The 27,914-nt window shown below is 32.8% G+C and overlaps 1 protein-coding gene across 2 annotated transcripts; it reads right to left on the bottom strand.

Annotated features, from left to right (window-relative positions):
• Positions 1-142: 142 nt before the first annotated feature.
• Positions 143-27,500, bottom strand: Pex5 (peroxisomal biogenesis factor 5). Of its 2 annotated transcripts, none has more exons than XM_072522460.1 (10): positions 27,194-27,500; positions 27,007-27,140; positions 24,502-24,678; positions 21,715-21,895; positions 21,523-21,647; positions 21,093-21,278; positions 20,216-20,430; positions 8,480-8,645; positions 7,977-8,134; positions 143-824 (listed from the first exon to the last, which is right to left on the bottom strand). In XM_072522460.1, exons 1-10 carry the CDS (start codon positions 27,381-27,383, stop codon positions 620-622), a joined length of 1,737 nt encoding a protein of 578 aa, XP_072378561.1. In that variant the 5' UTR covers positions 27,384-27,500; the 3' UTR covers positions 143-619. The 2 variants fall into 2 exon arrangements, with proteins under 2 accessions (XP_072378561.1, XP_072378562.1); XM_072522461.1 differs by having other exon boundaries at positions 20,240-20,430.
• Positions 27,501-27,914: the final 414 nt, after the last annotated feature.

Below are 27,914 nucleotides of genomic sequence, written 5' to 3'. Positions count from 1 at the left end.
ACTTTATAATTTATGGTTTATTTCCAACAAAATATTTTATTAACGTAATTTCTAGGAACAACTTATTATTTCCAAGTTAGACATCCACGTCTGACCAAATAATGAAATCAAAACAGGTTTTCGGGTAAATAATGAAACAAAATCAACAATAATAATGTATTTAAAACCTATTATGTATGCCACCATTATATTCATAAAAAAATAACAATTTTTTCTTTTTTTTTAGGCTTTAACCTTTTCCAAATTAACTTTAAACAGGTTCCATACATATGAGGAGTATTCCCAAATTCGCAAATAAAAGTCCAACAATATCCAGAACGTATTTCCACGTTAGTCAGGATGCCCCAATTCTACTCGCAATCATTCCTGTCAAAATTGTTACTTCCTTCCAACTATTGTTCCTTGTCAGTCTTCAATATTTAAAGGCAATGCTAGTTATTAGGATGTCTTTCGAGGATTCAAACTTTAATATAAGAGGTGTTGCTGGTAGTGTTGTCTCAAAATACGGGAATTTATACTTCCTCTGTTATTACAACACAAATATACGATTATAGAAATCCTCGCAACATCAACATATTACTCCCAATGTGTATAGCACCAATTAAACAATGTAGACCGTTTAGTCGATTCCAAATGCTTTATTTAATTCTTTTAAATCCCTTTTATCCACAAGATGCTTGAGGTCGCCCCTATTCATCAACGATATACACATGCGTAGTGTCGACCATATTGTATCCGACATTTGGGACATAGAACCTGAGTTTACTACATCCTTCCCTCTTGCTTGTTGATTTAAAGCCGTTAAGAAGTGCTCCGCCGCTTCTCTAAAACAAAAAAATATGGTATAAAAAGTGGTATACTGACTTGTCCATAGACAAATAATAATTTGAATATATGTCCTTTCACATTAATCTAGCCTTCATTATATGGCGTTACAAAGTGTTCTCGGTTTCGAAATCTGTCATTCAATGTATGACAGCCTTGTCAACCTTGGACTTAACGAGCTAAAAAAGTTGGAAAGGCGTCTTATAATCCTTCCGCTGGTTCTCTGCGATTATGTTATTCAATAAATATGATATACCGTACATAGAAATTAAAAAAAAAAGGAAGAATTGTTATAACGGTTAAACATTATCTTAATGTTATTGGGTAATAAGTAAAATCTAGACAAACGACTTGTCTAATATGTTTCCTGTAACTATTCCATTCCATATCGTATTATTAACTTCTGATAAGCTACAATAGATACTACTAAAGGGTATATCAAAGATGGAAATTAAAAACTGGACAGAAAATATTCAGGACCGGAGAGAGCGGAAAAAATATAATAGGCAAAGCAAAAAAAACATAATAATCTTTGAAAAATAGCCTAAAGGATATATGCGGACTAATCCACCATGATAAATGGCTTAAAAATCTCAAGGGATATTGTGCGACCTATATTCTACCTAGAGTCATCGGCCTATAACAGCCACTATAAGGCTGTAAGGCTGCTACATATTCCATGAATTTACGACTGTTTTTGTATATTGTTTTCATATAAAAACAGCCGTATATTCATGGAATAGACTGTAGTTACGTTCGTCTAACTTCTTTCCTTAGTCCTGATCCTCTTGGTTCGGACCAGATCCTTCTCCGTCTTCACCGGACATCTTGCTGAAACACTTCGTGGGTGTTCAGAATCATGATAAATATAGGCAGAACGAACCTGATGAAGGACTCTGTCAGTTCACGGCATCCCTGATGCGTTAGACAAACGATAAAAGACTCACGTCCAGATCTTTCTTTTTTTAGAGTGCTGTTCATAATGTGCCTAAATTGTGACAATTTTAATGTTTTGAGGACCAAAAATCATGCTGATCGTGACTTGTATACTGGCTTTTAAAGTAAGTGTAGTCCTAAGCAAAGATTTGTACTACATACTATATAAAGTATCTATGGTCTGTTTTTTAACCAGAAGGAGTAATTCAAATTTTCCGCGCCGTATTGCTTGTTTGTAATTGGTCCAACCGCAGGCAAGTTTACTCCACTAAATTATAAAATTTGGACACTAATGACATTTGTGAAATTTTAAAATTCAAAATTTATATCGACAATTTTTTGTGTTGTCTGCGTTATTCCTTACATTTTTGGATATTTCGTTTGTATTTATATAAAAAACAGTTCTTTTCAGAACTATTTAGCGATATATTAGTCTTATTAAGATAAAAATATGGATTCGATGCCAAGTACTAGTGGTAATTGTTCCTCTCCACTTAAAAAAAGTCGTGTAGATTTGGGTCATTTATCTTCAAATGAGAAACAATGTTACATTGTTTCATAAACAACATTATAACCATGTATAAACAAATCAAAATTGATAATTCTGGAATAAAAATAACAGCCACGGTAGCAAAAATAAAACAGGCAACAGGTTAGTTTTGCAGAATAGTTATTGTTAAAATCAAGACTTACTAAAGTAATGTGCTAATTTTATTAGCACATTACTTTAGCTTGTATTAGAATATAAGCAGACTGGAACAGTAATATTATTGTAAAATTCCATTGGATTTTAGATATCATTTTATCACGAATATATCGCTTTCGTATACGTTCCAGACGATTTTCTTCTACAATGTGATAAATAAACTCTAAAAATTCTTCAACTTCTTCATAACAGTCCAACATTTTTTTATTGTAATTAGAAATACTAAATAATATATATTGGAAGTTAATTCGAAACATTATTATTCAAACATAAACAATCAAAGTTATGTTAGAATCAACGTGTGAAGGTGTCCGATACTGATTACTGGATTACCGCAAGGCCGAGATAATCAACAAAAAAAGAAGATGTATTTGGTGACTTTTCTAGTAACTTTCTTGGGTGTGAATCTGTCTTTTTAGTTTACTCCTCCTGGTTAAAAAACAGAGTATAGTAGTAATTATGGTTTGTTTTTTTAACCAGGAGGAGTAAACTAAAAAGACATATTCACACCCAAAAAAGTTACTAGAAAAGTTGCCAAATACATCTTCTTTTTTTGTTGATTATCTCGGCCTTGCGATAATCCAGTAATCAGTATCGGACAACCTCTCAGCCTCACACGTCGATTTTAACTGTGTTTGTTTATGTTTGAATAATAATTTTTTCCAATTTACTTCCAATATATATTTTTTTGTTTTCCTAATTACAATAAAAAAATGTTGGATTGTTATGAAAAAGTTGAAGACTTTTAGAGTTTATTTATCACATTGTAGAAGAAAATCGTTGGGAACGTATACGAAAGCGATATATTCTATTATTTAATTAGCTCATTACTTTAGTAAGTCTTGATTTTAAAAATAACTATTCTGCAAAACTAACCTGTTGCCTGTTTTATTTTTGCTACCATGGCTGTTATTTTTATTCCAGGATTATCAATTTTTATTTCCATATTACCATGGATTCAATGCCAGTAGTACTTGGCATTGAATCCATATTGTTATCTTAATAACACTAATACGTCGCTAAATAGTTCTGAAAAGAACTGTTTTTTTTTTTATAAATGCAAACGAAAAATCTAAAAATTAAAGGAATAACGCAGAAAATACAAAAAATCGTCGATATAAATTTTGAATTTTAAAATTTCATAAATGTCATTAGTGTCAAAATGTTATAATTTAGTTGTGTAAACTTGCCTGCGGTTGGACCAATTACAAACAAGCATTACGGCGTGGTAAATTTGAATTACTCCTCCTGGTTAAAAAACAAACCATAGTTGTACTATAACAACGTAGAACTGTCACTGATGAAGTGCAACGAACGTAAGGAAATAATGTACAGCACTGTCCGGTTCGCATCTAAACATTCCGTATATGTGTTTGGCAGCTAGGACTTTTCTATTGGTCCTTTGCGACACGCGGCCATGTTTCAACCAATAGGCGGCGAGGTGCCAAACACGTATATGGAATGTTACTTTAGTGCGAAATTCATATGCGAAATGTTAAAAATGTGATTATTGAATCAGAAAAAATTTTAGTAAAATATAATGAAAACACGTTTGCCGTCATTGTTGTTATACCTATTATAAAACGAACACAATCTTCCATTTACAAAAGATGTTGTTTTTACAGATACCACAGCTTCTTGCAATGCATTAAACCATTCGGTTTCGTTTATGTTAACCCCTTGCGGAATAGGAGTAGTGCCTTTGACAGTTATTATTACCAGAGGTCAAACAATTAAAGATTATGCTGCAGCATACCAACTGCTCAAAGGGTCGATACTAAATGCCTTCGGTGGAATGGGTTATCCTAAAATATTTATTACAGATGATAATGACGCGGAAAGAAAAGCCTTAAAACGTGTTTGGCCAATATCACAAACACTTTTATGCTATTTTCATATCTGCCAATCAATTTGACGCTGGTTGTGTGAAAAAAGGAATGGAATACCCCAAGACGAACGACAACTTTTATTTAAGACATTTCAGGCTATATTATTAGCATTGACTATAGAGAATGCCACATAGTCACTTAAGATTATTCTTGAAAACCAACGATTTCCGCAGTGGAAGAAATATATTACTGAATATTGGGAAAGAAAGGAATATTGGTGCCTCGCTTATAGGGACGCATCAACACATGGCCACCAAACCAACAATTTCAGTGAAATAACAGTAAGACTTTTTAAATAAATAGTTCTACATAGAAACTGTGTACTGCCTGTATACTTTAGCTGCCCTGCCTTTGACGAATATTATAGAAGACGTCTTCGAAATTTTGCAAAGAGTAGAGATGCAGCTCCAAGATTACTCTTTAAAAGGCAATTAGAAAAAATTAAATATTTACAACAGGAAGACAATTAAATTATCTAAAAATTTATACAAAGTTCCTCGTGAGCAAAATAATAGTGTGCTTTACGAAGTCGATATAGCAACAGATTTTTGAAGCTGCGAAATTGGAAGATTGGATGTTTTTTTCAAGCATCAAGCTGCGATTGCACACTTTTTTAATACATATTTTTGCAACGTTCCAGGTACTAATCCTGAAGATAGATACGACGTAGCTAAATTAGCTTTTGGCGAAAAAGTTCAACATTTCTCATTTTATAGCGGACTTGCAGGATCCAGTAAAAGTATTAGAACAGAACATTATATTAATAACAGCATTGATGACATTGATGAAAATAATGATACAGAATATATTATTTTAAACAAAAATGAAACAGCTGAACAACAAGAATTTTCTTTTGCAGATTCTATTAATACGATATAAGATAATTTTTTTTTACATTTGGAACTGATTCATCAACGTTAAAATTATTGCACGAAATATTATTCCATATTAAAAAAACGACTGGGGAAAGTTTTCTAAACACGGCAGGAAGTTCCTCGGCAAGGCGATTTAGACACAATGCCAATATAAGAGTGCAACCAACTTCAATCAGCCAAAGAAAGTTGGGAGATACTAGAGGGTCAAAAAGATTACCATTTGGACGACCCTCTAAAGATGAACCTTCTAAAGCAGGATAAAAAGGCGACACAATCTTTCATCCAACATCGCAGCAAATCAAACAAATGCAACTAAACATGGCGAAGGGCATTGAATTTCGCCTAAATATTTCATTTTAAACATTTAAAATTTTTAATAATTTATTTGAATATACACTCGCGATCATAAAATCCGGGTCAACTTGAAAATTTAAAGTTTCTTGAATATTTTTGCCTCTGGTGCAGTAATAACCTTTTTTTACGCTAATGTATTTTTTATTTGTCATCAATGTTTGTTTTGAAAGAAAAAAAAACGGTTTTTTATTGTTTTTATTAAAAAAGCAGAAAACAAACCAAATTGTTGATAAAACAGACATACGAAAAAAATGGAAAATACAAAACATGGCAAAACATCAGTGAAATTTTAATGACTAATATCGTGTATTGCCTCCACTTGCTCTAATAAACTCTTGCAGACGACGGGGCATACTCTCAATTTTTCTCCGGATTACATGTTGTGGTATGTTATTCCACTCTCTCACTAACAGATCCTTAAGCTCCTGTGCGTTGTTGGGAGAAGATGTTAGGGGTTGAATACGTTTTTTCAAATCGTTTCAGAGATGTTCAATGGGATTCAGGTCCGGAGACCTAGCTGGCCAGGGTAGCCTGGTAATTCCAACCTCGTCCAAGTATTGCATACTGATCGTGGCAACGTGCATTCGCGCGTTGTTCTGCATAAAAACGACGTATTCTCCAAACCCTGTCATGGTATGCATAACATGTACTTCCAGAATCTCCGTAATGCCTCTTCGTGCAGTTAAGGACCCATTCTCGATGAATGGTAATTCTGTGCGGAAGTCGGAAGATACACCTTCCCAAGCCATGACCGAGCCTTCACCAAATGGCATTCTTGGACCAATGTAAGCTTGTGAAAATCATTCACCGGTTCTCCTCCAAACTCTTACATGCCCATCGGATCCAGTTAGGCAGAAACAAGATTAATCTGAGTATAACTCTTTGCTCCAATCGTTAATTCCCCTATGCGCGTATTTTCGAAAAAAAGCTAGTCGTGTAACTCGATGCGCCAGGCGAAGTGGCGGTCCTGTAGCCATTACCCGAGAAGATAGTCCGAAAGAACGAAGTCTTCTCCTGACTGTTGCAACGCTAACATTGCGATTTCGTACTTCCTGTGGACGATTTCGATGCATAATCTCAGTTGAGGTCCGGTTTCGTAAAGCCTGAAACACAAGAAAACGGCCATCTCGGCCGTAGTCGTCCTTCTTCGTCTAGAGCCAGGTCGTCTGGATAGCAAACCCGTTTCCTGAAAGCATTGAAGCACTCGTTGAACCGTAGAAAGGCAACAGTTCTTGCGATTTGCCGTTGAGTGTGACCGTCTTTCACAAGCGCAACAATTTGTGCCGTTTCAACAACAGTCAAGGGTATTTTTGGCAAAAAATAAACGATAATAAACACTAATAATGGCACTAATAAACATTAATGGTTTATTCGTTGCGTTTGAACAGAAAGTCGAAGCACAAATGAGACATTTAAAACAAGCGGCAGTTACAGGTACCGTTCATTTTGGGAAGTGTGCACTTTTCCGCGAAATCGGCACTATTGGAATTCTTTGTTGCAAAGGAAACCGCTAAGCCGACAACAATTCTCAGAAACATGCATTAGTTTGTATTTGTGTTATTATTATTTACGATAAAGCTCGTTAAAAATGAAATATCGGTGATTTTCAAGGTGACCCGGATTTTATGATCGCGAGTGTATTTTGTTTTATTTCCCATTGCATTGTTTTAGTTTTAATAAAAAGTCGTCTTTTTTGGTCTACGTATTTAACATTCCGCATATGAATTTCGCACCAAAGTAACATTCAATATACGTGTTTGGCACCTCGCCGCCTGTTGGTTGAAACACGGCCGCGTGTCGCAAAGGACAAATAGAAAAGTCCTAAGTGCTAAATATATATACGGAATGTTTATATGCGAGCCGGATAGTGCTGTACATTATTTCCTTTACGGTCGTTGCACTTCATCAATGACAGTTCTACGTTGTTATAGTACAACTAATTGATACTAGATGCTTTATATAGTAGTAAAAATCTTTGCTTAGGACCACGCTTACCTTATATTTTTGGTCCTCAAAATATTAAAATTGTCACAATTGAGGCACATTACGAACAGCACTCAAAAAAAGAAAGATCTAGACGTGAGTCTTTTATCGTTTGTCTAACGCATCAAGGATGCCATGAACTGGCGGAGCCAATATTTGGTTTTGGTCAGAAATTTTAACGGTATTTGGTTTATTAATTCCAACATAGAATATGTAAAGAATGATAATGTTTTACAAGTTTATTGTGCGTGGAAAACACGTCAGCACAAGAAAAATTGAAAGTATCAAAGGAATACAACAGCTTGGTGTAAGAAAAGATGTATTACTATCCATAATCCCGACGGCACATTTTTGACCCCCTCCCTTCATTTTAATATTAGCGAGTGAATTAAAACTTAATATGCTCACCTATAGGCATTTAGATTAATACATGTGATTCCTACATTGTACCTAGCCCTAATGAAACCTGGACTTAAATTTAAAGAGTGGTGATAAGCATCAACTGCTTCCTCTGGCCTTGAACCATTCGCTAAGGTCGCTCCAAGTCTGTTCCAGAGTCTGGCGTCCTGTAAAACAAAATTACCAATAAACAAATAAACTTTTAAGGCTTTTAAATAAAAAAAAAGAACCAGTGGTAGTCATTAGAAGGAAAAATATGTTGAAAATACAAAAGTAGAATAAAATAAGTATGGGTTTTCACACGAATATTTTTGAAAAAATTTTGCTTGTTTTTTAATTTCAAAACGATACTTACAAAAACATGTCATTTACATAGAACAGTTAATTTTTGATAGAGTCTAAGCAAAGTTTAGTATAATTATAATTACATTGAATATAAATAAAGTTAGTAAAACGAAGCCGTATTTTTAATAACCTTTTAACTTCAACAATTGAAAAAAATTAATACTTACATCTGGTTTGACCGACAAGGCTGCCGTAAAACAATCTGCAGCTTTATTATATTCACCAGTTAGATTAAACAATACTCCCAGTCCACATTGAACTTCATAATCTATTTGTTGTGGATTCCGCTGAGCTGCCTTTATAAATAAGTCTTGAATTATTTTGTGGTCATTCCTGTACAAGAAGAAAACGTGTTAATATGACGCATTAGATATAACGTCACGCCTTCATGTTCATCACTACGTTCATAATGTAGTTAATCAAAATGCCATTTTTACATATATTTAAAAATAGGAGAATACATTGATTAATAGGTTGCCAGTCAAAAAGTGGCCTCAAATATATTTTTTATTTAATTAATTGTAATTCATTTTTGGGCCAAAATTTTATTTCGATCATATCATCATATCATTTTGGGTTTACAACCCTGTGTGGGTCCTAGCCTCCCCAAGAATGTTTTTCCAGTCGTCCCTTTCCATCGCCTTCCTCCGCCAAGCACGTATTTCCATATTTCTCATATCTTGATCTATGTTATCTAGGAATCTTGTTCTGGGTCTTCCTCTTCTTCGTTGACCAATAGGTCTATCAAGAAGCGTTTTTCTAGCTGGGTCGGTTTATTCCATCCGGCTGGGTCGGTTTATTACATGGCCTACCCACCTCAGACGTCCTATCTTAATGTGTTTTACGATATCTGGTTCCTGGTATATTCTATAGAGTTCGAAGTTGTATCGTCTTCTCCAGACACCATTTTCATTTACCGCTCCATAGAATGGCCTTAGTATTTTTCTTTCGAAACATCCTGTTTTCATTGCTTTTTGTTAAAGTCCAGGTTTCTGAACCATATGTTAGGACTGGGCGTATTATTGTTTTGTAGAGTTTTACTTTTGTATTTCTTGATATAACTGTAGATTTAAAAAGGAGATTAAGCCCAAAATAGCATCTATTAGCCGTGCTAATTCTGCGGTTTATCTCTGCGATAGCGTCATTTTCAGTATTGACGAGCGTTCCCAGGTATACAAATTCGTTAACTGCTTCGATGACGTCATTTTCTATAACAAGTAGCCGTAGTATTTGTGGTTGCGTACCTATTTTCATGTATTTCGTTTTATTGGTGTTTATTATTAAACCCATTTTTGTAACCGCTTCCTTTAGTGCTACGTACGCCTCTCGTGCTGCGTTTTTCGTTCTCCCAACAATATTGATATCATCAGCATATGCACAGATTTGTTATATATTGAACCGGTAGTTGTGATTTGTGACGTACGTATTACTTTTTCCAGAGCTAGATTGAATAGTATACAGGAGAGTAGGTCTCCCTGAGTAGCCCGTTATTTGTTTTAAAAGGTTCAGATAGTTCCCCCTGAATTCGTACTCTGCATTCAACTTTTTCAAGGGTTAGTTTGGTTAGACTTACCAACTGATTTGGTACTCCTAGGTCTATCATTGCTCTAAACAATTCTCTTCTATTTACAGAGTCGTAGGCTGCCTTGTAGTCTATAAATATGTGGTGCGTGTCTACACCGTATTCCAGTGTTTTCTCTAAAATTTGTCTCAGGGTTGAAATCTGATGAATTGTTGATTTACCACCTCTGAAATCAGCCTGGTATTGTCCTATTATTCGCTCTGCATATGGTGCCATACGATGGCATAGTATATTGGAGAATATTTTATATGCTGCATTTAGGAGCGTAATTCCTCGATGGTTAGAGCATTCAAATATCTCTCCCTTTTTGTGTATGGTGCAAAGTATTCCAATATTCCAATCACTGGGAAGGGACTTCTATATCCATATTTCTTTTATAAGCTGCTGTAGCGCTATTATGATATCGTGGTCACCTTCTTTATATAATTCCGCTGGGAGATTATCTATTCCAGGTGATTTATTTCTGGCTAGTTTGTTTACAGCGTCTTTAACTTCCAGGATCGTTGGTGGATCCTCCTCCCTCTCGTCTGCTCCGCTTACCTCAGAGCTTTCGTCTTCCGGGTTTTCTTCTTCTTCCTCTATATTAAATATCTGGTTAAAATATTCCGTCCATTGGTTTAGTACGTCTGTTCTTGTGGTTAATAGATCGCCATTCAAACTTCTACATTGATTTGTGTTTGCCTTGAATTCTTTTCTGTTGATGTTAACTTTCTTATAGAATGTTCTGAATTCTTTCTCTCTGTTGAGGTTTTCGATATATTGAAGTTCCTTTTTTAAGTGGTTTCGTTTCTTCATTCTGTGTATTTTCTTCTCTTCTCTTTGTCTGGTAATCATCCATACTAATTCTAGTTCGGCGGGTAAGCATTTCTGCATAGGCTTCATTTTTTTTCTGTGTTGTGTCTTTGCATTCATCGTCAAACCAGTGATTTTTTCGGGTACAAGTTTCTGTTCCTATTTCATCTTGTGCTGCTGACTCAATATCTTCCTTTATCCTGTTCCAGTAGGAGTCTATATCTCTCTGGTCTTCTTCGCTTAGACTTTTATTCCTTAACCTATTGGTAATATTTTCCCAGTACTGTTTTGCAACAGTTGCATCTCTCAGCTTCTGTACATTCCATTTCTTTCTATCTATTTTTTTTCTTTGTTGGAATTTGAAATTCTAGCCCTTAGTGTTGAGATCACTAAACAATCATTTATTTTTTCGATCATTTATTTTTTAAATAAAATACGCTGCTCATGGCGTATATGGATGTTTTTATATCAAATTAAAGCTAATTTTTTTCTGAATATGATGATATAAGGTTGTCTGAGAAAAAATGGTCGAAAATTAGGGTTGCCAGCTGTTAAAAATGCGAGATATCAAAGATAAAGTAAAAGCACGCAACGCTACTGACTTGAAGTGTCAGTTGTGTGTATTTTTAAAGCATGCGTCGATAGATATATAATTATAATACTTATCACTTTTAGTATATATAATACATATTAAGAAAAAATAGCTTTAATTTGATGTGTGTGCATTTTATTGACACTGGTTTTAACAACCAACTGGCTTAAAAATTGACTGGCCTTGGTGGTTGAAGGCAAGATAGATGGTAAAAGAACCCGAGGAAGATCGCCACTCCGATGGTCAGACCAAATAAAGTGCGCTACCGGTTACTCTCTGTCTGAGGCAGCACACCGCGCCCAGGAGAAGAATGGATAGCAACAATTCGTCAAATACCATAACGTCACCACATCCTTACGAAGGATAAAGGATAGAGGAGGAGGAGGCTTAAAAATTAATTACTATTAATTGAATTCAAAATATTTGCGGCCACTTTTTAACTGGCAACCTATTATCAATGTATTCTCCTTAATTTTAAATGTATATTATACAAATTTGAGTTTGATTAACTACGTTATGAACGTAGTGATCCTGCAGTGGGATCTTGTACTATAAGAAAACCTATTTGTCAGAAATAAAAAAAAATAAATAAAATTGATCTAAATATTTCTTTTTTTAACAAAAACTTATCTGTATTCCGTTAACAAGAAGACTCAGGTAGAAGTAGCCCCCATCCATCTATGCCAGCATTCCAGTTCGAAGAGTCCAGCCACTGCCAAAACCACCAATCACGTAATAAGCTTCATCCAAACAAATAGGAAAACACCAATGCACTATTGGGCACTATAAAAATCCCAAAAAAGAAACGGGTAGGAAAACCTTCTCCCACATATTGTTGGAGAGTTATAAAATAACAAATTTTCTACTTTTGGAACGGGTTAAATGTAACAATATTGTAGCGATTACACTCCACCTTTTTTCCTAGCTTTGTTCCTTGACCTCGTGTTCTTTATTTCTCGCTCTCCCCTTTCCCTATATATAAAAACAATATCCCTCACTACTAGAAAATTAATACTACCAATCTCCGACGAAGAAAACAGAAACAGTCTGATCATGAAAAACACTAACCTATAGAATAGAATGGAAATATGCTTTATTGTCACTGAAAATTCTACAATTTTATGAACAAAGCTTACAAAAAGTCAGAAAATAAGAATGACAATCACAATTTACTGAAATTAAATGGTCTATATCACAAAATAAAACATAATAAAATGAACAATCCATTGCAAAATTTAAATATTGCAAATTGCATAATAAAACCTTAAGAACTAATCAATTGAAGTTGCTGCATAAGATACCCAAATATAGATAAAAATACTTTTGTTACTTGTACATAAAGATACTGTAATTTCTTAGTTATTCGTTACGAAACTCTTCTATTGAATAATATGGTCTTTCAGATAAATAGGCTTTTGTCATTTTACGGAACTTGGGGAAAGATGTTGCAGATTTAAATTGTAAGGGTAATAGTTTTTTTTGCCGAATCTAATATAGATTTCTTTACTAACTCAGTGGACGGGATCGGTAAATAAACATCAAAGGATGAATTTCTGGTGGTGTAGTCATGATTAGGTCTTGCTGGAAAAACATGAAGGTGTTTATGAATTAAGCAAACAGTTTCTAAAATATAAAAAGAGGGAAGCGTTAAAATCCCGTGATTTTTGAAGTAGCTTCTGCAATGGGTTGTTCTTCTAAAACCAAACAGATACAGTATTGCTCTTTTTTGTTATTTAAAAATAACATCAGATTGGGCAGCTGTACTAGAACCTCAAAAAGGAAGACCGTATCGAAGATGAGACTCGAACAAAGAAAAATATGTTATTTTGGAAGATGCTAAATTGATTTCCTTCGAAACAGATCTTATTAGCACAGCAGACTGAGGCTAGTTTCTTACTTAATAAATCGATATGAAGGGACCATTTAAGGTTGCTGTCTATAAAAATACCAAGAAATTTTATAGAAGCAACGATACTGATCTGGCTGTTATTAAAAAGGAAAGGTTGAAGAGCTCCTTTATAGGATAATGCTACTGTCTTTCCACGTTAAAAGAGAGTAAATTAGAGTCGGACCAGGTTTTTATTTTAAGTAGATCAAAAGTTATCGTTGCATGAAGAGATGAAATATTAGACTTTCTCTAGGTGATACTGGTATCATCAGCCAAAAAATTTTTTTTCCATCGATTTTTAAATTAGTGATGTCAATTATAAAGATAAGGACAAGTAAAGGAGCCTGTAATGTATGCCTCTTTAGGACTGTGGGACATAATAGCCAATAAAGCTACTTACGATAGGTTTTATTAAGCTTTATAAGGATATATAAATTAACATTGTTATTCTTAATCACATGGAGTCCCTAACCTAAGTGTGCTGTCCATGTCTGATTGTCATGTCACAGCTGTCACTTGTGATACCGTTTACCAAGTGCAACGTTGCCAAGTATATGCGTACATGAGAATCATACATAACAGAGCCAATACTGAATCTTGTGTTACTCCATATACATTGCTTTTGTGACTAGAGTCAGTGTCATTTGCTCTAACCAGTTGTTTCCTATTCCCCAAGTAGGATTGGAACTAATTCAAAGAAATACATCGAATTCCTTAGAAATTTAGTTTTGTTTATTAAAATGGTATGATTTACAGAATCAAAAGCTTTGGCATAGTCCAAAAAACAATGGCAGTGTTAAGATTATTGTTTAGTGCTTGATAAACCTCATGTAGTGTAGAAAACATAGCATCACTAGTAACTACAATTATTTTCTGGGAGATTTGAGAACATTTTTATAGATAGTCCATCAGTACTACAGGAAGATTTGCTTTTGATTCTATTGATTGTTTGGATCAGATCACATTTATCAACTGATTTGTTTTTGATTCTATTGATTGTTTGGATCAGATCAGATTTATCCACTGGTCTTATCAAGAATGAATTCGAGACCTTTTTTTGAATTGGGGAGATAGGAAATGGGATCTTGTTGTGGTAAAATAATTGATGTTATATTTTTACTCACATTAACGAAGTATTATTACTGAGCTGCGTTTGTTTTATTTCGAAAATCGTTTATTATAGACCAAGTTTATTTTGCAACACTTTTAGAACTTCCCAGACGATTCTGATAGTACGCTTTGATAGTCCAGGGTTTGTGATGTTTTAGCTTAATTGTAATTAAAGGAAATGTCTTATTGAAACAAGCTTATCTAAAAAATCACTGAAATTATAACCCATGTCCACAGAAGAAAGGTGCCTCTCAGAAGTCAAACATAAATTTTGGAATTTACGAAAGTTCTGAGCGGACAAATCCTACCTAAACGTCGGTTTACATATTTAAATAATCACCAATAATAGAGGCCATTATTAATGTTTAAACCAAAAGAGAAGACGAGATGACAATTTTGGCATATGAATGTCCTCTAATCCAACATAAAAATAAATATACACCTGAATATTCAACCATTATTATTAACCAAATAATAAAATGAGAACCTCATTATACTGGAAATATGGAATACCAAAATACAACAAAAATTCGAGTACTGACGAGATAGGATATTAAATTATAAAATATACATTTATAACTAATTAGATTCAACAACAAGAAATCGTTGACGACTTTACTTTCCTGACGATGGCCCTCTTCAAGCGTCGCCGAGAGGCGGCACTGTGAGACAAACATCAAACATAAAATGTTCCTACGTTCCTGCTCACTACGAAAGAAAGAAGAGATCTACTGAGTCTGTGAAAACCTGGAGCGCTACTACCGTGACTTGTAGTACCAATCATAGGGTGTGATCATATAGTCAGACAGTTACTGGATAGAAAACGAGGCCTGAAACCAAGTGTCAGTCGAAGCTCCATGAACCGATAACCGATACCGCCTAGCGACATGTCGATATATGTTTCGTATATTTGTACTATTAAATACTCTCAGGAACTCTTTTAACATATAAATTAACATTTAATGTTATTTGAAACAATTAATAAATAATATTGCAATAAAAGACACAAATTAAACAATATGGTTAAACAAGTAATACACAATTATTAAGAGCAAAGCGTGTTACAGAGAAAAAAAGCTATGTACAACACTGATTAGAATATCTCTATTTATAAATAATATGTTTATTCTGTAACTCGATGCTTGAAACTGCAAACAGACGAAAAATAAGCTGTTAATTCCATGCTTGTTACGAATAATATTACCTTTTAGCACTCTATCTGTAAATAGGGCTTACCATAAACAACTACGCTTTTTTAATGCACTGTTACTTTATTATTTCGTAAAAACCTTTTACCTATTAGCTCGAAAATTTTAACCTTAAAAGAGATTTAAAAATTAAATGACTATACACTCTTGCTAAAATTTTAAAACGCTATAAAAGGGGGAACATAATGAAGTTTATGGCTGTTGTGAGAGTGAGATGATGAGCCAGTTATTCACTATAGAGTAAAAGTGTCTAACTCTTCCTTACTTGGCAACTTTAATTATTTAAGTATTGTATTTATATGGAATTAAGCCATATTTAATTGTAATAAAAATTTCATTTTACATTTGTTTTTGACGTTTTTCTGAATCCGGAAGTCGCTTTAAAAAAAAATAATATAAATAAGAAATTACTTTAAGATGTAGCTTTCATTAATTAGCGCTTTGTAACAACAAATTTGACAGTTCACTTATTTGGCCTTGATTTTGTAGGCAAATAGGCATGTTTTAAGTTAAAATTCTGAGATCGATGTGGTACCCTCGGATTGATATCAAATTCTGATTTTTTGTATGCAAGTTCTATTAATCCAATAATGTTGATACAGTATACTCTCTCTATAACGAACACAGGTATTATGAGGTTTCGCTTATAACGTGGCATATTTTATTTACATGTGTTTGCCGCGGTGTTGCGGTACACAGAAATGTCTGAAAAGATGTCAAAAAAATCAATGTAAGATGTAATAATTTCTTGCTGTTTATCTAACGACCGATATTGAATGTTGTAGGAAATTTTAGGAAAGTGTTAATTTACGATGGCAGTCTCGAGGTCGAGCATCAGCACCTAATAAACTACGTAAGAGGCATCAAAACATTTCAGTGGTGAAGCACGTCATTTCACAGTTGTTTTTCGTCGTAGATGTTTATCGTTTGTTTCGTGATTGTGTTTTCGCTTCTTGAAAGTTGTGTTGTAGGTTATTACACTATGACTTTTAAAAGAAAGGCATTTACTTTGGAAAAAAAATTAACACCCTTAAAGATGTTGAAAACGGTAAGAAAAAAGCAGAAGTGTGTCGTAAAAAAGGAATTTCAAGTTCTATGATCTCTCCTGTGAGTAGTTCGGTTTGGTTTTGGACAAAAAAGATCTCAGTGTGTTGGTTATTTTAAATGTTGTTGCGATGTTGTATTTATTTCCTATTTATTTTAATTTTTCTAAGCTACATATTTTATTGTCATCTTCAAATCCCATCTTGTGAGTGTTGCTGGATTGCTTATGGTGTTTTGTTGCTTCCTTTCTTCAATCTTGTGAAATTACTTGTTTATAAATGACAATAAGTAATAATTTTTTGTTAAAACCTTTTTAGCAGGTTTTTTTCTTCTTGAAATGCATTTTAGTTGGAGCGGGTCGTTTTGGCTCTATCATATAATGATATAATTCCCTTTTTGATATATATGCGGTGGTTTGAGTAATAATTTAAATATTTGTTGATGTGAGTCAGTTTTGAGTAAACTTTGATTACATATTCTGTATCATCCTTTGTGATCAACACATCCAGAAAAGATAGTGAGTTGTTGTTTTATTTTTCCATGGTGAACTTTATTGATTATTCTGTACCATTAGAATTTCAACTCAAAACATGGTTATTATAAAATGTAATTTTTATTACAATTGATTGTGGTTTAATCCCACATAACTACAATGTCTAGATACACTTTCTCTAAATTTTTAAAAGCTCTCTAAAAGAGAGAGAATGGCTAATTTTACAGCCGTTGTATGAGTGAGATGATGTGTCAGTCATTCACTCCAACGTAGAAATGTCTATCTAGGACTAACTCTTGGCAAAAAAACCTTGGCAAATTTAAATGCTCTCCCTATCTTTTCTTAATTTTTTATTATCTCCAACAAAATTTGATCTTGTATATCGTCTTAATAGTGCTTCACACGTTAATAAAAATTCCTAAACAGTTTAAATCTATTTTTAAAAGTTCACTTTTCTCTTATCTCTTTCTAAAATTTTCTAACAGAAAACGAAATAGAAAAAAAGAGATAAAAATAAATATTGCCAGAACTTACGAGAAAGAAACAATAATGCAAATTCGTTCCCTGCAGCTGAACAGGTGTCTATAGGTTAATATATTATTAGCATAAGATTTACACCATTGAAAATATTTATAAATCTGCAGAAATAAAATCAAAAATTTGTAATTAATCGTAATTATTGTCTGTATATTAATTATTTACATATAAATAACGTTATCGTAGTATTTATGAATTACAAATAAATTTGGTAAAGTTCAAATTTGGATGATATTTTTACAAACACAGTAAGTTAATTTATAGATTTTAAACATTTTACTAGCTTATTATTTATATTTAATGAGCCATAATATAATACCAATTTATATATTTTATATTTATTATACCAATTGATATATTTACAGAGTTTATCTCTTCTAAAATAGAGTTTAAGTATTTATTTGAATAATAATTTGTTAAGATCCTAATTCTAACCCAACTTTTTGTCCAATTGTAAATACAGATCTACTGTTTTAAATATATAAATTGAGTAAATTTTTCCTCTTTTCTATTCTACTTTAATGTCATGATGCAATAATATTATTAACTGAATTTTTCTTTTTAAGACTAAAAATATGGAATTATTGGTACATCTTTTCTTAAAAAAATTATATTTTTCAGCTTTTACTATTACCAAAGAATATAGATGCATATACAGGAATCTTTCACTGTCATTTTTTAGCGTCAGCAAAGTTGATCATGATTTTAGTTCCTTATTTGTACCACTAAGGAGCGGTTTGCTTCTAAAATATGAAAGAGTGGGGCAATAAATGCAACTTTAGATATTTTTATATGTTGATGCCGCGTGGTCGTAGAATAAAATTAAATTTTTGCGTTTTATAAAATTTTTTGAAGAAAATAAAATATTTTAACTTTTAATAAATGAATCTTTTTAGACAAAATATTATGATTCAAATTTTAAATTTAAATATGTACAAATCTACAAATAATATAATTAAAACTCTCTTCTTATAAACTATAAATAATATTTATTAAAAGTCAACCACCGAGAGAGAAAGCTCAAAAAATTGTAAGGTGCTTCCATCAAAAAACAATTCCTGATCTCGTTAGTACGCTAGAATTGCTTTTTAGCACATACACCAAAGAATTATTTTTTACAATTTGAAAATGCGAAATTTTGTAATAAAAGTATAATTTCGGATTTTTAAGTTAAAAAAATAAATACGTAAGTCTTGAATAACACCTCACTAAAGCTCAACAAAGGAAGATGAGAAAAAAGGCAAAAATGTCTGCTGGGACAAGAACCATAGCAAATCCCAAGAAAACCAAATCAGCAACACCCGGGTATAAAAAGAGACTTCGGGAGAATACCATCACCCTCATCGTAACAGACTTGCTAAGAAATCAAGGGGCTTTAACGAGCAGACTAGGTCTTGGCAAAAGTATTCAGAATGGTGGTATCACACACACACATACACCATCCTGATACTCAACTAGATCGGGCTCAAGCGAATTTGATCGTTAAAAAACTGGAACAAGCACTTGATGAGGCTCCTATCGGAGGTCAAAATGAACTTCTGCAGTTCCATAAAACATCGTTTTATCGAAGGGACCCTGTGGGTGAACTGTGTTAACGAGTATAAAAAAAATGGACGACTGAAGGGGTAAAGACTATTGAGGGCCTGTGGAAGGAATCAAACTTGAATATAATTGATCCAAATAATATGCCCAATCGCTCGATGGTCCTCACTCGCGTCCCCGAGAAAGAGCTCGATGAAGAAACTACCAGGATCCGTCTAAAGAGGCAAAATCAAGACCTTAATACAGAAGACTATTCGTTGTGATCTCTGTTCCAGAGACAGAACGACAGTAAAGATAAAGATCATAGAGGGAGGAGTTATGAAGGAAATAATTTCTCAGATCAGCATACCTCCCATATGATGATCCCAAACCAGTTTGCAAATCAATGCCGTCGATTTGATTAAGCGTGGATGCATAAGTTAAATAAATAGCTCCGTAATCTTCCCCCTAACTATATCTTTCATGATGGTTTTAAGTCGACGGCCACGGTTTGAGTTTATGCAGTCGCCCTCTTAAGGATTGATTTGAAGTATAATAACCGTAACCAAATCGCCCATTTGAACTGTTCTTCTATATGCGTCTATATTCTTTGCTATTACTGTAGCAGTTTAGGATGCAACAAATGTTGCATACCATTGTTTTAAATAATTATATGTATAATTATAAGTTATAAAAATCTTACGGTGATGACAAATTTGGCCGATATGAGCGCTTTAAACGTGGCATATATCCCCTCCCGCCAGCTGCACAAAACGAACAGAAACAACAAACAAATACCGAAACGCTGACGCGAATGTGAAAATATGGAAAGTTTCCCATCCAATAATGGAGTATTGACTGTTGGCACGTCATCTATAAATATAAATAAACTTATCGTCGAAAAGATTGGGAAAATCATAATCTTATAATGATTGATTGCTCCTGTTCAAAAACATCTATACAATACACTACTCTTCGCGATAATTTGTAAACTGACTTGCATCTAATAATTTTCGCTTGCAATCATCTTAATTTTAACCATGCAAACTATATAAAAGAGAACCAAAAACCGATAAGTATCATATTATTTGAAAAATAGAGGTAAGCAGCGCATGCAACCCACGCCTTGCACTTACTGAACTAACAAACTTGTAACTTGCCCAGATAGCTTTAAATTAGGAGGTACGAGTTCTTGATATTTCGGATTATATTTCAACCAGTTCAGTAACATCTGACAGGCTTGGTTATAGTAACTTTCATTCGTGTAACTCACTGCTAACGCCATCAAGGCCTTTAAGTTGGAATTGTCTAGGAGAAGGCACCTATTTAACGCCGGTATCGCACTTGGATCCTTAAAACAAACAAAAAAAAAATGTTAATTTAAATAAAAACTGACATTCTCCTAACCTCACTTTCAATAACTTCTCTCTAAAACTGAGTTGTCTAGAAATCGGTATTTTAGTATAAAATTATTTAAATATTTGCTATTGTGTGATCTGTAAGTCACACACTTCATTGGTGTAATTTAATAATAATAAAAAGTTTAATAATTGCTGTGATAGTAGCTGATTTTCATTTTTGACATTAGAAACAGTAGTTAGAACTTTCAGCGTCTAAAGTTAGAGCTTTTCACGTTCAAAACAGAGTTTTGGTGAATTCTGTGACGATTTTAGTGATGCGTTTAAAGCTGTCCCTGTTATGATTGATTATATTAATAAGTTGCAGGAGGATATGGACAAATTGAGAATCGATTCTTCAGAACAATAATCAGAATCTCACTGAGCTTCAGTCTCAAGTTGATTTCTTATTTATCCTTATCCAGGCTCTTGATCTTAAAGTAAGTGCCATTGAGAAATATTTAGCAATTCTTTGTTCCCTTTGATTCTTACTGACATGGATAGCCTTTATTATGAAATACAAAATCGCCAGAATATAGCAAATAACGTTATGTTAATAATACTTAACGATCAATCTGAAATCGAACTTTTAGATAAAAAAAAAAAACTTTCTTACCTGTTCATTTTCGGCTTGTGTTGTTCCAAGTAAGAGCCATGCCTCTGCATTTTGTGGCTCTTGTTTGGCCGCTGCTTCAAAACAGAGCACGGCACTTGGAAAGTCGCCTTCTGCCAGAAATTGTTTACCCCTTTCAAGAGGTTGTGGGATATCCGCCATAGGATTTTCTTCACTGAAGTCATATTCCTGTTTCAAAAAAGGATAAATTTATAAGTAATTTTATCAATTTATTAATGGTTTGTATTTTGAGAACGATTTTCGAAGTGGAAATTGAAACGTCAAAAATAAACTTAGTTTAAACTTAAATTGCGGCTTATTCCCAATAAAAATAGCAATTGCGATAAATTTATAGAATTGCCAATTACTTAATTATTACATGAAGTTGATGATATATCAAGAAACACATTAAATAATATCTAAAGTTATTTACCTTTGTGGTCATATTATAATAGTTATTGAATTCATCTATCCATGGTTGAGATGGGTCTACATCTGTCTCTGATACTTTCTTCATTTCTTCTTGTAGTTTATCCCAAAAGGCAGTGTTAAATTCCTCTACAAACAATAAAAAATAAATAATAACAACTGTTATGTCATATAAAATGAAAAATTAGTACAATACCTTCTACAGATTTGGACTGTTCGAGTTCCTCAGACCACTTTTGAGCAACTGTTTCAACTTTGGCGGCCGGTTTCTCATCCGTGTCAAAATATTCTTTAGTCCATTGAGCAGCTTCTTGTTCTGTTAGTTTTCCTTCTTCTATATTGGACTCATTACCTTCTTCTTTCATAAATTTCATAAACTAAAATTTAATTACATATTGGACAGATGAAAATATGTACTAAAATCGAAATTCAATAGGATTGTCAGTAATCCATTTACTAAGTTCTAAACATTTAGGTGGAAGCCGGCTTAATACTGATTTATTTATCACCACACAAATTTGCTTCTCAACTAAAATTTCGACTCCTAACATCTATTATGGACAAAGTATACTCGCTATGTTTAGAAATTATCTATTTACTAAGATGTGCAGCTACAGTATCCAGAGTTTATCAGTATCAGCTCAATCAGATGTACCTGAATGCCACGGGATGGAGGGATGCCTCCTCTAATGCAAACAAACAATAAAATCGAGTATTTTACGAGCACACAGTTGGTAAATACAAAATGTAAACGAAAACAACATGCAGTACATCTGTTGATAGAATATATAAAAAGTAGTGGTTATCTGTGAAAGAAAAACAAAAACGATTGAGGGATTACATAGAAGAAATCCAGAAATGTTGATTATGTATGCCGCTACATTGTACGGAGATTTAACAAGAGTGTCAACTCTTACGGTTATGTAAGTAACTAAATTGTACATTTCTTTATTAATCCAACCATTGGTTTAACAGGCAATATGGATTTAGACATAATTCAAACACTGTGTATGTTTTTACTGACTTAATAACAGACATATACAACAAAATAGACAAAAGATTAAGCTGTGTATTTGTATCTTTGTATTATTGGGAAAAAGCTTTTGATGACATACATATTTCAATGCTTAAATATGAGACAACTGGAATGGCTTAAAGATATTGTACTTATGTGGAGTTTCTTAGGGGTACATATTTTGACCAACTCTTTTCCTAATTTATATGCATTCATTATTCAATTTACCACTACAATATATGTTGTATCTTTATGCTGATACATTGGCCTTCCGTTTTTCGAAGTAGGTAATTCAAGATAAGAAAAAACTTTTGTCAATGTCAATAAAAAAAAATAGTGAATGAATAACTTAAATATTGCAAATATTGTCATTAGACATCTAAAGTAACTAAATAATGCATTTCATATGTTTTCTCGAAGCAATTAAAAAGGCCGATCTTACAAAATCCTCCATTAAGAAATTCAGATGAAAGTTCGGTATAAAACAATCTGCAGAAGGCTATTAAAATTGAATATCTCGAAAAAACATTCCAACCAAATGAAGGTAATAACACATTAAAACGTCGCACAGGAAGAAGGTGAAATTGAACATACAAAATTGAATAATATTGAAAACATACAAAAAGATGAGGGCAACAAAATTAAAGAGAACACCTGGTTTTTATTTTATTACTTGGGAAATCTTAAAGCAACTCCCTGGAAAATCTTATAGTAAAGCTGGAATTTATTATTAATGAGTCATTCAGATTAAGACATACTCACAAGATATTTAATAGAAAACAACCAAATACAATATCATCGTACATGCCGATTTCCTTACTATGTACCCGTAATTTTAAACCTCTCATAGAAGCTAAAGATCGAAGCGAATCGAAGCTTTTAGTAATAACGCATGAGACGAAGGATTTAAATATATAGGCAAGGTTTTGTCTAGAAAATACACAGAATTATTGAAATCATACATTTCGGATAGAATTTGTGAGGTTATGTAAGAAGAAACCTACTGGAACTAAACGAAATCAATGCAGTTGTACCACAAGTAGTTTATTAAGACCAGTTCTGTACCTATTATTCACTAATGATATTCCTCAACTAGATCAAATTAGTGTTAGTTGGGTATGGAGATCATGATGGCACATCAAGAAAATGCAAACCCCTCTTTACAAACTTTAACGATTAGACTAAATGCTAGTGAATTAAATTAAATAAAATGAAGTCAGTGCACATTCATTGTACAAAACAGAAAAATCAACAGTCCGATTAGTATAAATAACATACATTCCATATGCTCATCATCATCATTTGTGCTAAAGCCCTATATTAGAGCCTCTACCTTCCCAAGTGTATTTCACCAGACATTGTCCACAGTTGTAAGTTTGCTGCACCTATCTTTCTCCATATGCTGATGGTGCAAAATATTTGGGCATTATATGTATTAGCTATTGGAAAGACAGAAAACAGATACTAAAACCTATATGGACATAGGCATCTAGCTGCAGCGTTGTACCAGTAAGATCAATTTAGACATCATCCAGCGATATCAAAATAAAGTGTTAAATTGAAGTGTTAAGAGCATTATAGTAAGGCTCCAAGGTAGTACAGGAATAGTGACATCCATGGAAACCTAGACATCAATGTTGGTTCAGTCACAGAAATGGTAAGAAGACTCCAAAGAAACAATCTCCTTGAGTTAGTTAAGTGAAAAGTTAGTAATATGAATGAAAAGAATGTATAGTGTATGTGATGGTACACGTTTATACTTGTGTAATAAATTAATACAACCTTAAAAATTGTAATGTTTATAAGAATTTAACATTTAACTGTACTTGTCTTTCATTGCTGATTCCTCCCCAGTCTATGCTTTGGAAACGATAAACTGACAATCCTATCGAATTTTGAGTATATGTAAGTAAATAAACTTTTAAATTACATATTGCGAAAAATAGGAGTAATTTTTAATTCAGTTACCTTTGAATAAACATATTTTGAATCTTCTAAATTATCTTCTTGTGAAAATATGTCTGAAGCACCTAATGGTCCCTCTAGACCTTCACTTGCCCATGTATCTGCTAATCGTTGAAAATCATGTTGTCTCTGTTCCTGTGACATTATTTCCGCCCAGACATTTTCATTATTATATACTTCCTAAAATTATTATCATACATAGAATAGTGTCCTAATATCCACGTAAATAGGTAATAGCTGACGAGATATACCATATTTCAACAGAATCACGTTTTTGCTCTTTTAAAACATTTTTTAATATCTAAAATGCTATATTTCGAACATTTATACACTAAACATACTATATTATTTTATTATTATAATTATTGTATTAAACTAGATCCAATAGAGTTGCTTTGTTTTCCAGCTGATTAGTCTGAAATTGAACCGTCTAGTTTAAAAATTGAGAGATTTCACTTTAGAGCATGGCCTTATGTCAGACCAAATCTTCAATTGTGACGAAACAGGTCTCAAATTCAGAATGCTTCCAACCAAAAAACTGGCAGCCCAAAGTGAAAAAATTGCGACTGGATACAAAAAAAAAGCAAAGAACGAGTAGCTTTTTAATGTGTAGCAACTCTTCTGTATCCTTAAAATTAAAACCTCTCCTTATTGGAAAATCGTAAAATGCAGGGCCTTTACAAATAATTTATTTAAAAATTCCTTTACAAATGGTATAATATTAAAAAACCTATAGGGCTACGTCCCAGAACATTTTCGGAATTAATATTCCATCATCAGTGCTATCTGAATGTACATGTTTTGAGCCACTAAATACTTGGGTAAAAAATGTTTAAATGTTGTTAAATTAAGTTTAAGTTGCATTATTTAACTTTGTAAACTAGGATGTTTAAGTTACAACAGAAATAGATAACATGGCAACATAAGACTCCATTGGAGGTTGCTAGTCCTGAGACGAAGTGTATACGAGGACTTGTTGATAGCAACTGATGAAAGTTGTCACAAGTTACACACAATCAAGGTAAAACGAGAGATCAAAGCCCTAAAATCTAAAGTCATAGAAACTGAATACTCTCGCCAATAATAAATACACAAATAGTTCTCAAAGTTGTAAAACCAAGTAACTCAGGCTCCAGGTTTTGATAATATCCTCCCCGAATAGAACAGAGGGAAATATTCAAGAAATTTAACTCACTTTTTTACAGATCTTGAAAACTGGTAACATACCTTAAGAACTTAAACACTCAATAGTCATTGCCATGTTAAAACCTGGCAAATGATGATAACCCCAAAAACTACAGGTCAATAGCCCTATTATCAGCAACATTTAAGTTATTAGAACCGTTTATCCTCAATAGAATCAACACAAAACTCCTTGAAGCAATATGAAGCAATCGAACAGGCAGGCTGCCAACCAAAGAAAAGTTTAGCTATTATGTGAAGTAAAAAAAATGTTATAAAATAATAAAAAAATATTGAAAAATGTTTTTTTATATATTTTCTGAAGAATCTGAATTTGTAGTAATATAATTTTTTGAGTATGTAGAATATACGAATAAATACTGAACATTGGAAAAGATTTACACAATTTCCAAATTTGGGTAATTATAGATTTTGATAATGTATCTTAAAAAAGGAACAATATATCAAAATCATATTAGAAAAATGTTTTTTGTAAAATTTTCTGAAAAAAACTAATTCTAGGAATGAAAACTGTTATGATGTTGGGTAAAATGGAGAAAAATGTGAAAAATCAGAAAATCTTACATTTTTTAAAATCTTTTTACATTCCAGTGATATTTGAACCCTATACAAAGTGCATTCATCTCAAAATATAATACTTATTTAACAAACATTTTGCGAGTTTCTAACCACATTTAAAGTCCATGGCTTTTTGTCCATAGCAATTTAAATCTGTTATCACAATTTCTGCTTTTCTGGCTTCCAATGGTAAATTTTAAAAAACTATCAAAAGTTTTCTTTTATATTAGCTGATTTTCTTAAACTACCTCATCTCCCCTTTAAGTTCATGTAATCTTCTATGATATGTATATACTAAATGATAATAATTTTTTATATATTTTTCTTGTACAAATTATGTTGAGTTGAGTTTGACTATTATTTTGCAGCATCCTCACATTCGCATAAATATATAATCCTGTTAATAAACTTATTTGTTCTTAGTTTGGTATGTACAATTAACTAAGATTGCCAATTCAATAAGATATATAATTAGAATGCAAAAATGATTTATGGCAATGTTTTAATAATTTTTTTTTTGTATTTTATATTACCTTCTAGGTAATTAAAGGATGTTCTAAAAGTCTAATGAATTATTTTTTATCATAATACTAACTAAGAACCTTGATAAAATTGCTTTCCCATTGGCAAGGTCACTAGATTTCTTGACAACATTAATGGTGCAGATAACCCATTGTTTATATATATATCATTTATGGAAAATTAATTGCATAATTCAATAGATTACCCTCTAAAATATAACCTTACATTAAATCGCTTTCCGTCTTCAATATATTGAAGGGCCCAGGCATTGTCATGTAGCTGATCTTTGACTGTTGAAGCAGGAATGGGTGGTAAAGCTGACCTTTGAGATTCAATTTCGTGCATTTCCCTCATCAGATCTACAAGTTAAATTACTTAGCAAAACAAAATTAAGGTTGTCTGTAAAGTTTACCATCCATCCTGAAACTTTGAGGGATGGCTCTGGTTTCCTGGAGAAATTGTTCGACCAATTGGTCTGAGCTACTTTGAAAAACTTGCCCATGATTATCAGAAAATGTGTGATCACGGGTAATGTGGGAAGTTAATTTTGTTAAGGGGTTCGCTTGACCACATTCTGCTTCAGTTAGGGGTCTAAATGCCATCTTTGTAACTACTTGAACTTTGATAACTCTCACTCTCACAAATTTAATCAAAATATTACATGTGGAAGTTAACTATAGACTATAATGACGTTTCTTTCCTCTTGCCCCTTGATAAGCAATATATGTCAACAAATACTTGTCAAACATATGTTCCGATTTCCATACATCACTCGCCAGGAAATAACATATTTCTATTGGCTTACAGTTGATATGCAGCAGACGCACACCAATAGAAACGTAGTAATATCCCCTAAAGGTATAATTATCTACACGAATAATATGTAGCTTATTGGCAATTTAAAAAATTTAGAGTATTGGCGGTGTTTTTAAAAACAGCATTATCTCTTTTTTTCCTTTAAAGATCAAAGACATACACATTTATTTAATATAAATTTAGTAAGTTGTCTTATATGATGTGCAGATTCGTTTGATTTTGTATGCTAAGAGTGATTGAGACTATGTCCAATATAAAAGATGTTAATGGCCACATTAATTATTTTTGCCGCCTTTTTCATTAAGCGACCTGTAAAT

The sequence above is a fragment of the Diabrotica undecimpunctata genome, chromosome 2 (assembly GCF_040954645.1).
Source record: "Diabrotica undecimpunctata isolate CICGRU chromosome 2, icDiaUnde3, whole genome shotgun sequence".
NCBI lineage: Eukaryota > Metazoa > Arthropoda > Insecta > Coleoptera > Chrysomelidae > Diabrotica > Diabrotica undecimpunctata.
The sequence above is the reverse complement of the archived record's forward strand: the minus strand, read 5'-3'. Positions and strand labels throughout refer to the sequence as shown.

Coding starts and splice junctions, on each gene's coding strand:
- Pex5 (XM_072522460.1), bottom strand. CDS start 27,383: ATGGCATTTAGACCCCTAACTGAAGCAGAATGTGGTCAAGCGAACCCC. Junction 27,141..27,193: donor TCAAAGTTTCAGGATGGATG/GTAAACTTTACA, acceptor TTTAACTTGTAG/ATCTGATGAGGGAAATGCAC. Junction 8,646..20,215: donor GTTACAAGTTTGTTAGTTCA/GTAAGTGCAAGG, acceptor CTTCTTGTACAG/GAATGACCACAAAATAATTC.